Raw genomic sequence first — 11,717 nt, forward strand, 5'->3', positions numbered from 1 at the left:
CTTTCTAGGTCGATACGCGTTGGTCATAATTTATTGCCTTGCTCTAAATAAATCAATATATGTTTTCACTTATAGACGGATCAGTGCCTTGGAATTATTTTCTTTGCAAGTCTGCAGTTCACACACCTTTTTGCAATCAAGCAGTACTTCTTTTGTTCCTCCTACCCGTGTCACAAAGAGCACCTACCAGAGCTACTAAACTAAATGATCTCTGCAGATCCCTTTTCCCGTTTTAAACTGCTTATTTGTGCTTGTTTCACAATTTTAAAATTATTTTAACCAGTGGTTCTCAAATATATTAATGCATTAGTATGGATTGCATTTGACCCCCTAGTCCCCCCCATCTGAAAATATGTTGAAAATATGGAGCCTCATCATACCAGATTTGTGTTAGAATGTTTCAAAGATATTCCAAATATTCCACTTTTTTTTTTTTTAAACAGCAGATCTACAAGCTCACAACGCGTCGCATCACAAAGCGTTCTAAGCTTGTATATCTGCTATTTTTAATATATACAGTATCTGTATCTAGGTTTTAAAGTGCCCTAGTTGATTCTTTAGAGCTTGTTTTCCAAGACGTGGTTGCTTGTTTCTCTCTCGCAACCTGGCAACGCTGCTGCCAGGCAACGAGGGGCAGCCACTCAGAGGAGAGCGGCGGAAAAGATGGCGACGTTCTTCGGTGAGGTGGTGACGGCGTCCTCACGCGCCCTGGATGAAGATGAAGATGAAGACTATGCTGATGATGATGATGGGGAGTACGAAGATGAAGAGGATCGACACATCCACCAGGAGCTGCAGGAGAAGAGGTGTGTGTGTGGAGGACCTGTAGCTTCAGACATCTACACACACACACACACACACACACACACACACACACACACACACACACACACTGTCTGGGACGTTAGCCTGTTAGCACACACATGATGGGATGTGATGCACATCACTGATTGTTACTCTGATGATGTTTTAATGCCAATCAATCAATCAATAATGATCTCATCACACATAGTTTATATGCAGTGGTGGACAAACTCCTCTCCAGTCAGAGCATAGATAATACTGGTCAAATGTCACTAGAACCACAACGTGCTCAGTCATACTTGATGTGATGTGATCCACATCACTGATTGTTAATGATATAATAATGTCAATCAAGCAATTAACAATGATTTGATCACATAGCTTAGTATGGTTTTAATGTCAATCAACCAACAATAATGATTTTATCACATAGCTTAGTATGGTTTTAATGTCAATCAACCAACAATGTCAAATCAGCTGTGTGTGTGTGTGTGTGTGTGCGTGTGCGTGTGCGTGTGCGTGTGTGCGTGCGTGCGTGCGTGCGTGCGTGCGTGCGCGTGCGTGCGTGTTAGATCCTAGATCTTAATGTGTGCGTATTTGATGGTAACGTGTGTATTTCAGGTGTTAATATGTGTGTGCATTTGTGCAGGGAGGTGCAGCTAAGCTGGGGTCCGGGAATCTCGGCGGGGGCCTGTGGGACTGTCCCATGTTCAAATGTCATCATAGCAGTGGGACACAATGCTACAAGTAAGTGACTCGCATCCAGTCCACAACACATTTGCTTCTCCACAAGTTTCCCAGAATACGAGAACACTCTTCCCAAAACACGCTCGCCCCAGGGCAAATCCGGCGACCTCGGAACGGCTGCCACCAGGTATTCCTAAACTTAACCTCAGTAAAACTATGCCTAAACCTAACCTCAGTGTAACTCTAAACGTAGTCCTAAACGTAACCTCAGTAAAACTATGCCTAAACCTAACCTTATTCCTAAACCTAACCTCAGTGTAACTCTAAACGTATTCCTAAACGTAACCTCAGTAAAACTATTTCTAAACCTGACCTTATTCCTAAACCTAACCTCAGTGTAACTCTAAACGTATTCCTAAACGTAACCTCAGTAAAACTATGCCTAAACCTAACCTTATTCCTAAACCTAACCTCAGTGTAACTCTAAACGTATTCCTAAACTTAACCTCAGTAAAACTATTTCTAAACCTGACCTTATTCCTAAACCTAACCTCAGTGTAACTCTAAACGTATTCCTAAACTTAACCTCAGTAAAACTATGCCTAAACCTAACCTTATTCCTAAACCTAACCTCAGTGTAACTCTAAACGTATTCCTAAACTTAACCTCAGTAAAACTATGCCTAAACCTAACCTTATTCCTAAACCTAACCTCAGTGTAACTCTAAAGGTATTCCTAAACTTCACCTCAGTAAAACTATGCCTTAACCCAGTAGTGTGTTCTAGGCTTTGAAGTAGTTAATGTGTGAATTACTTCGAAACTCCAATGGCCAGCGGTCATTATCACCTCAAGACAATAGCCACACATAAGCCTTCACCTCAGATGCCACATTATCACATGAAAAAGGCTATTTGAACTGAAGTTTACGTTCTTGCTGCCCCCAGCCCCTCATCCTGCGTATCAGATATGCTTCTTCGGACGGTTTCTGGATGACTACGCTTGACTACGAAATGTTTCTGCAGGTCCCTAGACCCTAAACTTTGTCCTAACCTTAACCTCAGTAAAACTAATACATGACTACAAGAATCGCTGCGGGCGAGCGGCCCGTATAAAAAAAATGGGTGCGAGTGTGTTCCGGTTACCGTTTCCCAAGGACCTTACTGGGGGAAAGGGGCTGTGTCAATTATGGGCATCACTTCCTGTCATTCTATTCATTTTGAGGGATCAAATCAGTCAACAATAATATGGGAACACAACTTCAAAAAGGGTCATATTAGTCTGCCTACTTACCCTAGAAGATGTCCTGCCATACAGCTGATTCAAATGAATGATCAATGGTTAGATTCAGATTCACTTTTATAATATTGTCACTTAGATGCACAGGTACATACATGGGGAAAACTTACGCTCGGAAGCTCCAATAATAAAACAATAAAACATGATAAAAACAACCTAAAAAAAACTCATAAGCAATAAAGAAACAAACACAGGCAAATCAGTTTAAGGAAAGTGCAGAGTACAGTTATTGCACATTTCATTTTCCACTGTCATTTAACAGCCTGATGGCCTGTGGGAAGAAACTGTTTCTCAGCCTGCTGGTGCGTGCTGAGAGGATCTTGTATCCCTTTACCCTTCTTGATTTTAGCGGGGGGGGAAGTATTTTATGGGGGTCCACCCTCTCCACCGCTGAGCCATTGATGTTTACTGGTCGGAGCTCATCCTTCTGCTTCCTGTAGTCCACCACAATCTCCTTGGTTTTCCCGACATTCAGAGAGAGGTGATTGTCCATGCACCACTGATCCAAGGTGGCCACCTCCTCCCTGTAGCCCGACTCGTCGCCGCCAGAAATCAGACCCACCACTGCTGTGTCGTCAGCGCACTTCACGACATGGTTTGATGTCTGTGTCGCTACGCAGTCATAGGTGTACAGGGAGTATAGGAGAGGGCTGAGGACACAGCCCTGTGGTGCCCCTATACTGAGACTCAGTGTGGAGGAGGTCCGACCAGCCACTCTCACCGACTGGGGGGCGGTCTGTCAGGAAGTCCAGGATCCAGTCGCACAGTGATGTATTCAGGCCCAGGTCCCGGAGCTTGCCATCTAGCCTGGAGGGCACTATGGTGTTAAATGCGGAGCTGTAGTCCACAAACAGCATCCTCACGCAGGTGCCCCTGCCCTCTAGGTGTGGAGGACGTGGGCGATGGCATCTTCTGTGCTCCTGTTGGTTCGGTATGCGAACTGCAAGGGGTCGAGGGTGGGGGGAAGCATGGGCCATATGAGTCCTTTGACCAGGCTCTCAAAGCACTTGCTGACTATGGGAGTGAGGGCTATAGGGCGCCAGTCATTTAGGCTGGTCACCTTCTGCTGCTTGGGAATGGGAATGATGATGCTGGTTTTAAAGCAGGTGGGGACAGAGCTGAGGGAGAGGGACTGGTTGAAAATGTCAGTGAATACCTCCGCCAACTAGTGAATACCTCCGCCAACTGGTTATTATCAAGTGCTGAAGTCACTTAACAAGCAGCATTTAATCCCCATGCAGAGATACAGGTGTCACAGCAGCATCAGCAGCCAGTAAGAATGAAACACAGGACCGGAGTTCGGCTACTGCTGAGAGCAAGTGTCAAGAGTCATTGATCATTAGTTTGAATCAGCTGTTTGGAGGGAGATCTTGTAGGATAAGTAGGCAGACTAATATGACCCTTTCTGATTCTGTCAGGTTATGCTCCCACATTATTATTGACTGACACGGATCACCCAAATGACTTTAATGACTACGGGGACCATATTTAATACCTAAAATGCGTAAATCGTTAAAAACAAGCGGCACTGGGCGTGGTTCGAGTGCCTGCATTTTCTCCTGCGTGTGTCTATCTCTGTGTTGTTTTGTGTTTGTGTGCAAATCAAGTCTGATGAATGTTGTTGCTGTTTTTCTCAACAGATTTTCTGTCGGCGTACGTTTTGAACAGTGTGGCGTGGGAAGAAGCAGGACACACGTCCGCGTGGAAGCAGGGGAAGACGGCAGTGTTTCATAGATACAAGGACAACACTTCAGTGAGTGACAGTGACACATACAGTACATCTAGTGTAGAGAGACAGTGTAGTGCCTCAGTGATCTAGGATCTTAGGTAAACCAAGAACCTAGGATCAGTCTAAACAGCATAATATTTAAAAAAAAAAAAATCTGTACACTGAAACTATAGAAACTATAGGATGCCAGGTAAACACATGGACCTAGCATATGTCTAAATAACTTACATTATAACTTGCATTATACAAGTCAGGCTAGTGTTTGCTAAACATTTATTTCAGTTGTATATTTTCCATGTGTAGGCCTATTGTCCATTCACTGCAGGGCAACCTGTATAGCTTACGATGTGTGAATCCTCTCCTTTGTCTATCTCCTATTGCACAGATAATGCTGTAGAATAGAAAATGTATTGTATTGGTAAATTTGTATGGGTCCCACAGCAGACATTTGCCCATTGTCAATAGTGCATTTCCTTATCGATTTATATTGAGTTTAGATTCTGATTTATTTTTCTTTTACTTTTTTGTATATATATATATATATATATATATATATATATATATATATATATATATATATATATATATATATATATATGGCATGGCCATCCCTAGTCTAGTGCATGTGATGGGAAATTACATAATGAAATCATTATATATACAGTATATGAATACATTATTCTGAAATCTGTTCATTCACCACTTCAAGCCTAGCATCTCTGTTCCGGGGGGAACATTCGCCCCAAAAATAGGCGATCTACAAGCTCACAATGCGTCACATTGAACACGTGTAAACTATTGAACAGCTTTGTGAGCTTGTAGATCGTCGATTTTAGGCAAAGAGATTTGGTGTAACGGGGAAAAAGAGAGTGGACCAAGTACAGAACCGAGTCGACACCAGTCAACTAAGTAACTAGATTACTGAGTATAGAGGGTTTAAGTAGTTAAAGGAGTAGTTCACAAAAAAAATGACTTATTTTCTATCAATTATACACTACACCCCATGAAGCCTTGAATTCATGGTGATTTTTTATTTTTTTTCCGCATTCCTAAGCCAATAATTTGATTTGTGGCGGAAAGATGGTATGTATCCGGTAGGAGACTCAAAGGAGACTCTTTGAGTCTCCTACCGGAGAGACTGCTGGTCATCAAATGATTGGCTTAGGAATGCGTCAAAAACAGAATAAATCTCCATGAATTCAATGCTTCATGGGGTGTGTAATTGATAGAAAATTAGTCATTTTTTGGGTGAACTACTCCTTTAACACATGGGGTGCCAAAACCGAATACCCTTCGGTTTTGCAAATAGTTACGTGGAGTACCAAAACCGAAGGGTATTCGGTTTTGCTGTCTTTTTTTTTTTTTCCACACGGGAGGGGCTGGACCAGCTCTGGGAGTACCCATTGTGATCCTGAGAAGGATAGGCCAAATAGATCACCGGAAACAAAAACATGGCTCCCCATCCGCATCCTGTCTTATTTCCTTCTTTAAAACGCCTATATCTCCAAATCTGTTTCCGGTGGGTTAAACCGGTCATGCGCGATGCGCGATCCCCCCCGTTGTAACCTTCGAGATGTTATCGTACCAGGATGTAGCCAGGGTCATCACGCTACATGAATGGATGCTTTTTTTTACGTGGATTTGCTCGTCGTGAAAGCCTCTTGCTCACTCTGTGGTGAAAAAACGTGTTAAAGTTTGTGTTGTGTTGTCTTGAAGGTTCTGATCTGCCAAGTCAAAACCTACGTCCCAGAGGACCAGCTGTTCCAGTGGACTGAAAAGGTAAAGGAACATCTCTTCAGCGCAAAACACACACTGCCTGTGCAGCGATGCAACACATGGGACCAACGGGTAGCATTTAAGGTTGGGATCCTTTAAAGCTGCACTATATCCTCTTCTACCCTGGCTTTGAACCCCGTTTCCTGCGCAAAACACTGACATTTTTACCATTGAGCTAATGCCTGCTGGCAAAATTCATGTCAGATCCTGTGTCTAGGTGAGACATTTGACACCATCTAAATGTCTCAATAGAAGAGCAGGGAGACAAAATACAACCACCCCACATCATGTATAAGTTATATTGTAGTAACATGGTCTAACCAAGCTCCCAGAACCCAGAGGTTGCATTGAAGCGCATTGGACATGCTGGCCATTCATACTACTGTAGGTACTGCTGCTTAGCCCATTAACCCATTGAGACCTGAGGCCGCTTCTGAACATTTTCAAAATCCTAAAAAAAAATCGGAAACAAATATTTTAAAAATATTTTTCTAAAATAGCAGATCTACAAGCTCATAGCGCGGCACTCGGTGCCGCGCTATGAGCTTGTAGATCTGCTATTTTTGAATAGCCAAAGACATCTAAAGTGACACAGATGCGTTCCAGGTATCAATGGGTTAAGACCTGAGGCCGCGTCTAAAAATATCTAAATCCTAACAATTTTTCAGGGAAAAAAATAAAAAATAATTTTCACGATTTTTCTAGCCAAAGAAATCTAAAGTGACACAGATGCATTCCAGGTCTTAATGGGTTAAAACGGCCTGGGGCCACTGTCACGAGCGAGCGAAAAACGGTTTCGACCAATGGGCTGGGCTCGACTCACAAGCTTGTGCACAGGGTTGCACATGGAGGTGACGCAAAACTTGTCGCAGAAGGCCCCGAATAGGCCCCGCCCGTCACATTTCCCAACAACACGGAAGAAGGGGGGATTTAGAAGTATGCGCGCTGGGTGAGCAACTCAATGCAAGTGGATGGGCAGGGATTTCCGGTACCCTCTCTATTATTTTTTAACTCTATGGCCCTACCATACAGATTGGACAACATTACATTTTACTCATTTAAATAGAAGTTACTACTATGTAACAATTCCCTTTCTGGGTCCGACAGACAGAAATTATAGTTACAAGAGATTGGTAAAATCACAACAAGGCAACGCCAAGAGAATATACATGTAAACAGTCAACTCTATGTGCAAAGCTTAACTCATCCACTGCCTATTATTCCCGTTTACCAACCCTGCCACAGACGTAAAAAACGTACCGTAATTATTAATTTTTCCAATTTTTTTTTTTTTTTTTTTTTTGACCCAAAGACCAAGGAGATATGATTTTTCGAAGGAAAAGACTCCCATCCACTTCCTTGTTAACTTAAAGCTTAAAAATTCTGTATCTCAGCTCCTGAGTACCGGTACTTTTTTTTTTCAATGAAAAATCTCTGGCAGTGGGCAAACGCGGCCAGCAATAAGTCTGGCAGTGGATGAGTTAATATGTTCTGATTTTGCTATTTTGTCTCATCTGTTTAAGGAAATAGGTAGCTGATATATTGCACTTTTACCTTAGCGCTAGGTATACTCTTGGTTGCTTGTTTTTGCAGAAAATGCACTTAAGACTTCTGGTGATCAGTAGTTTTCGTTCCCTACCTATGTTGAATGCACTTATTGTAAGTCGCTTTGGATAAAAGCGTCTGCTAAATGACTGTAATGTTATGTTCTGTATGTATGTTTAGGTGTTGGAGTGTCTCCAGAAGGCGGGCCTGAGCGTCACGGTGTTGTCGGACAGTCCCGTGTCGGACTACAAGACGTCAGACAGCGTGTACAGCAGCAGCGGCGCTCCGTTCCTGCGCTGCCTGCGGACCAGCACGTCCCGAAGCCACTCGAGCCAGGCCCTCTGCCGGCCCCTGGAACCCCCCAACATCATCACTGGGCTGCCTGCTGCAGGTGAACACTGAACGCACACTACAGCCCGCTTTAACGCTAGAGCTGATCTGATACCCGATGCCAGTGTTGGGGAAAAGCTGCCGTCACAATTATTACATAATCATCTAAGTGCAATGATTTGAGATAATCGCAATTATTTTCGCCATAATAGTTTCCATGTTGAAAAATGTTCACACATCTTCAAATCTATAGAAAAATCAGAAATAGCAGATCTACAAGCTTACAACGCGTCACTTTGTGGCGTGTTGTAAGCTTGTAGATCAGCTATTCCTGCTATATTTTACAACTTATTTGTATATTTCAGTTATTTGTCATATCTGCCCTGTGCAATGTTTAATTACAAAGCCTAAAAGGCAAACAGAAATGATGTTTTTATTCACATGTTCCAATGCCAAACACACAATTGAATCTGTAATCGCAATTATTTGAGCGACAATTAATCGCCAACTTAAATTTGTAATCATGACATCACACAGCCCTACCGACACTGCCTAAAATGCTGGTATCGGCAAGTATACCAGTCTATGCCAATCTGGTATCAGATTGGCATCGCATGATGATATTTCATTTATTGTAATATTTTGAATGCTTCAGTTGATGTTGCACACCTGTTTTATACTCTTACTGTACTATTTACTATGTATTATTATTTGTATTAACACATCGGGTGCCAGCATTTTTTCATAACAACTTACGTTGGGTGCCAGCATTCTCCCCATTGACTGCGCTTTGCTGTTTAAAGCTTTAGACTCCGCGACAAGCAAATCCACGTAAAAAAAAGCATCCATTCATGTTGAGCGATTACCCTGGCTACAGCCTGGAACGATAACATTTCACTTGCGAGTTACAACGGGGGGGGGATCGCGCATCGCGCATGACCGGTTTTCACCACCGGAAACGGATTCGGAGATATAGGCGTTTTAAAGAAGGAAATAGACAGGAAGCGGATGGAAGCCATGTTTTTGTTTCCGGTGATCTATCTGGCCCTTCCTTCTCAAGATCACAATGGGTACTCCCAGAGCTGCTCTAGCCCCGCCCGTGCGGAGAAAAACAAAAAGACTGAAATCACGGTTCAGACCGTGAACGGCACCCGATGTGTTAATATTAACTTGTAGCTGCACTTGAACAATTATTAATGGCATGTTTTCTATTAATGGCATTTATTCCTACTTCAGTGGAATAAATGGACCCATGTGTACACTCTCAGAGTTACAGACATGTAAGGGTCCATTTGGAACTCCCTCAAGGAACCCTGAGGTTCCCACTTTGAGAACGACTGTCCTAGATATGTTGTATTATTACACACTGGTATCGGATCAGTACTCGGTGTTGACTGATAACCAAGTTATGGGAATCGGTATCGGGAAGGTACATCTCTGCTTTACACACGAGAAACACCGTGTTTCTCAAACACTTTCATGTCAAGGACCCTCATATCGATTATGTATTTAGCCGCGGTCCGGACCCCCATCTGAAAAGATTTGGGTGCCCGAAATCCAGACTTGCGCTGTTAAAATTTTAAGAATGATAATTTAAAAAAAGTATATTGATGCTATATTAACTCATTTAGCTGGGGACCCCCTGGAACCCCATCAAGGCCTATATAAAAAAAATCTAATTTGTTCAAAGATTTACAAGCTCACACTGACATTGATGCTATATTAACTCATTTAGCTGGGGACCCCCCTGGAACCCCCTCAAGGCCTATATCATGTTTTACCTAGATGACACTCAAAATGGGGATACCAGGTTGAAAGTAGTTCAAATATATATATTTTTAGATATAGATTTGCCTCTGTATTGGGAAATGTGAGTGTGCACAAAGTAGTGACATAGTAAATGAAATATGTGTGTTTGTGTTGCGGTATCAGTCCTCAGTCAGTGTCAGATGCATCACATTCCTGCCGTGGTTTACCAGTGTTACACTGATGTCATCACCCCAGACTCCATCACTATGGAAACCTACAAGCCTCTGCTGAGCAGCCTGAGCAAAGTGGTCAAGGTGAGGGGTCACTTAAACCCTATATATATAAATTCCTCAAAAAAATAAATTTGGAAACTTTATTTCGGTCGATTATTTCTCCACTTGTACACTTTCAATGTATTTTATAATTTGTTGGAAAGCCTGTGTAGTCACCTTTAACAAAAAGGTATAACTATACAACGAGCAACACAGCTGACCGTGTGGGTAGCACCCCCAAAAAATGTGCCACAATTCCCCGCAATATTCTTCTGTTGGTATGCATTCTTGTTTTGAGCTTCAAGTGCTGGCGGGTGTGTGTGCCAGTCACGTGTCACGATGCGAAACGTTGTTAGTTTGTAGATCCGTACCTTTTGGCAAGCGACACCGCTCTACGCAGGACACGGCTAGAAGAGGCTATATCAGAGAGTGTCGGTACGATCATTGTTTACGTTTTGCAATGCAGTCCTGAATGCTCGGGGGGAAACACAATTTTCTAGTCAATGAGAACAAATCTACTAAACATGTGCACGCGCTCTGTTTCTGATGGTTTATCTTAGAGCCACGTTTGTCCCCGTTTAGGAAGCAGAGCGCTAGTGGTTTGGGAATAGTTGGTTATCATTCTGATTTATATGAACCACTTGAACCCCAACGCCCCAATTCTTGGGGGGGCATTCTTCAGAAATGGTAGATCTACAAGCTAAAATACCCATCTTGACACATTTTTTTCGAAGAAGAAAAAAATGTCATCGCGAACAAAAAATAGTAAAACACAGGAGCCGAGATACAGGCGATTTCCCAAATACTTTGAACAGCAAGTCAATGGAGCAGTAAATCTTTGGATCAAGTAATCTCCTGGTTTTGTGTGAAAATAAATAATAAATAAAAATAAACGGGTGGATTTGAAATGACAGAGATCTCCATCAATGGCAGGGAATGTGTTAAGTAAAGAAAATGACAGAAAAAGGTTGTCAACCCCATTCATTAGCTTCTGCATTTTCAATGAATCAGATGTAAACATGAAGGAATAATATGTCTAATCTCTCCCCTTTTCTCTTTGCAGCTCAATGCATCTCCCAGTGCAGAAATCCTCTGCAAGTGTGTCAAGTCCAGTGAAATTCAAAGCAACCTGTATATTTGAAAGTTTACATTGTTCATACTTTATTATTCTACAGTAAATAGGCCAATACTTTCCACTGATTCAAGATGCCGTTGTGTGATGTTGTTGAAGGAGTAAAGTAAGTGAATAAAAATGACTTGGATTCATTGTATTTTCATTTTAAAAAGTCATTAGAATTCTTGGATCTGATTAGGAAAACCCTGTTAATGATATTTGGGAAACTGCAGTGCACACACAATAACTCTTAGTTCAGTAAACCATTCAAACAGACTTTCTAAAAAATACTCATTATTTATTTAATATTTGACATATTTTTGTTACTCCATTTTTATATGTTTTTAGTGGCGCTTTAGCGGATCCTGCTCTATACCTGACTTTGTCCGTGTGTGTACGTCAACGTTCTGATTGG

The 11,717-nt window shown here is 42.2% G+C and overlaps 1 protein-coding gene across 1 annotated transcript; it reads left to right on the top strand.

Moving 5' to 3' along the window:
- Positions 1–653: 653 nt before the first annotated feature.
- psmg1 (proteasome (prosome, macropain) assembly chaperone 1) lies at positions 654–11,474 on the top strand. Its single transcript, XM_084074478.1, has 7 exons — positions 654–806; positions 1,454–1,551; positions 4,428–4,540; positions 6,233–6,295; positions 8,018–8,228; positions 10,100–10,230; positions 11,252–11,474. The coding sequence occupies exons 1-7, from the start codon at positions 664–666 to the stop codon at positions 11,327–11,329; spliced, it is 837 nt and encodes a 278-aa protein (XP_083930604.1). The 5' UTR covers positions 654–663; the 3' UTR covers positions 11,330–11,474.
- Positions 11,475–11,717: the final 243 nt, after the last annotated feature.

Source organism: Gymnoscopelus microlampas (genome assembly GCF_963454915.1).
Source record: "Gymnoscopelus microlampas genome assembly, chromosome: 12".
In the NCBI taxonomy this organism is placed as follows: Eukaryota; Metazoa; Chordata; class Actinopteri; order Myctophiformes; family Myctophidae; genus Gymnoscopelus; species Gymnoscopelus microlampas.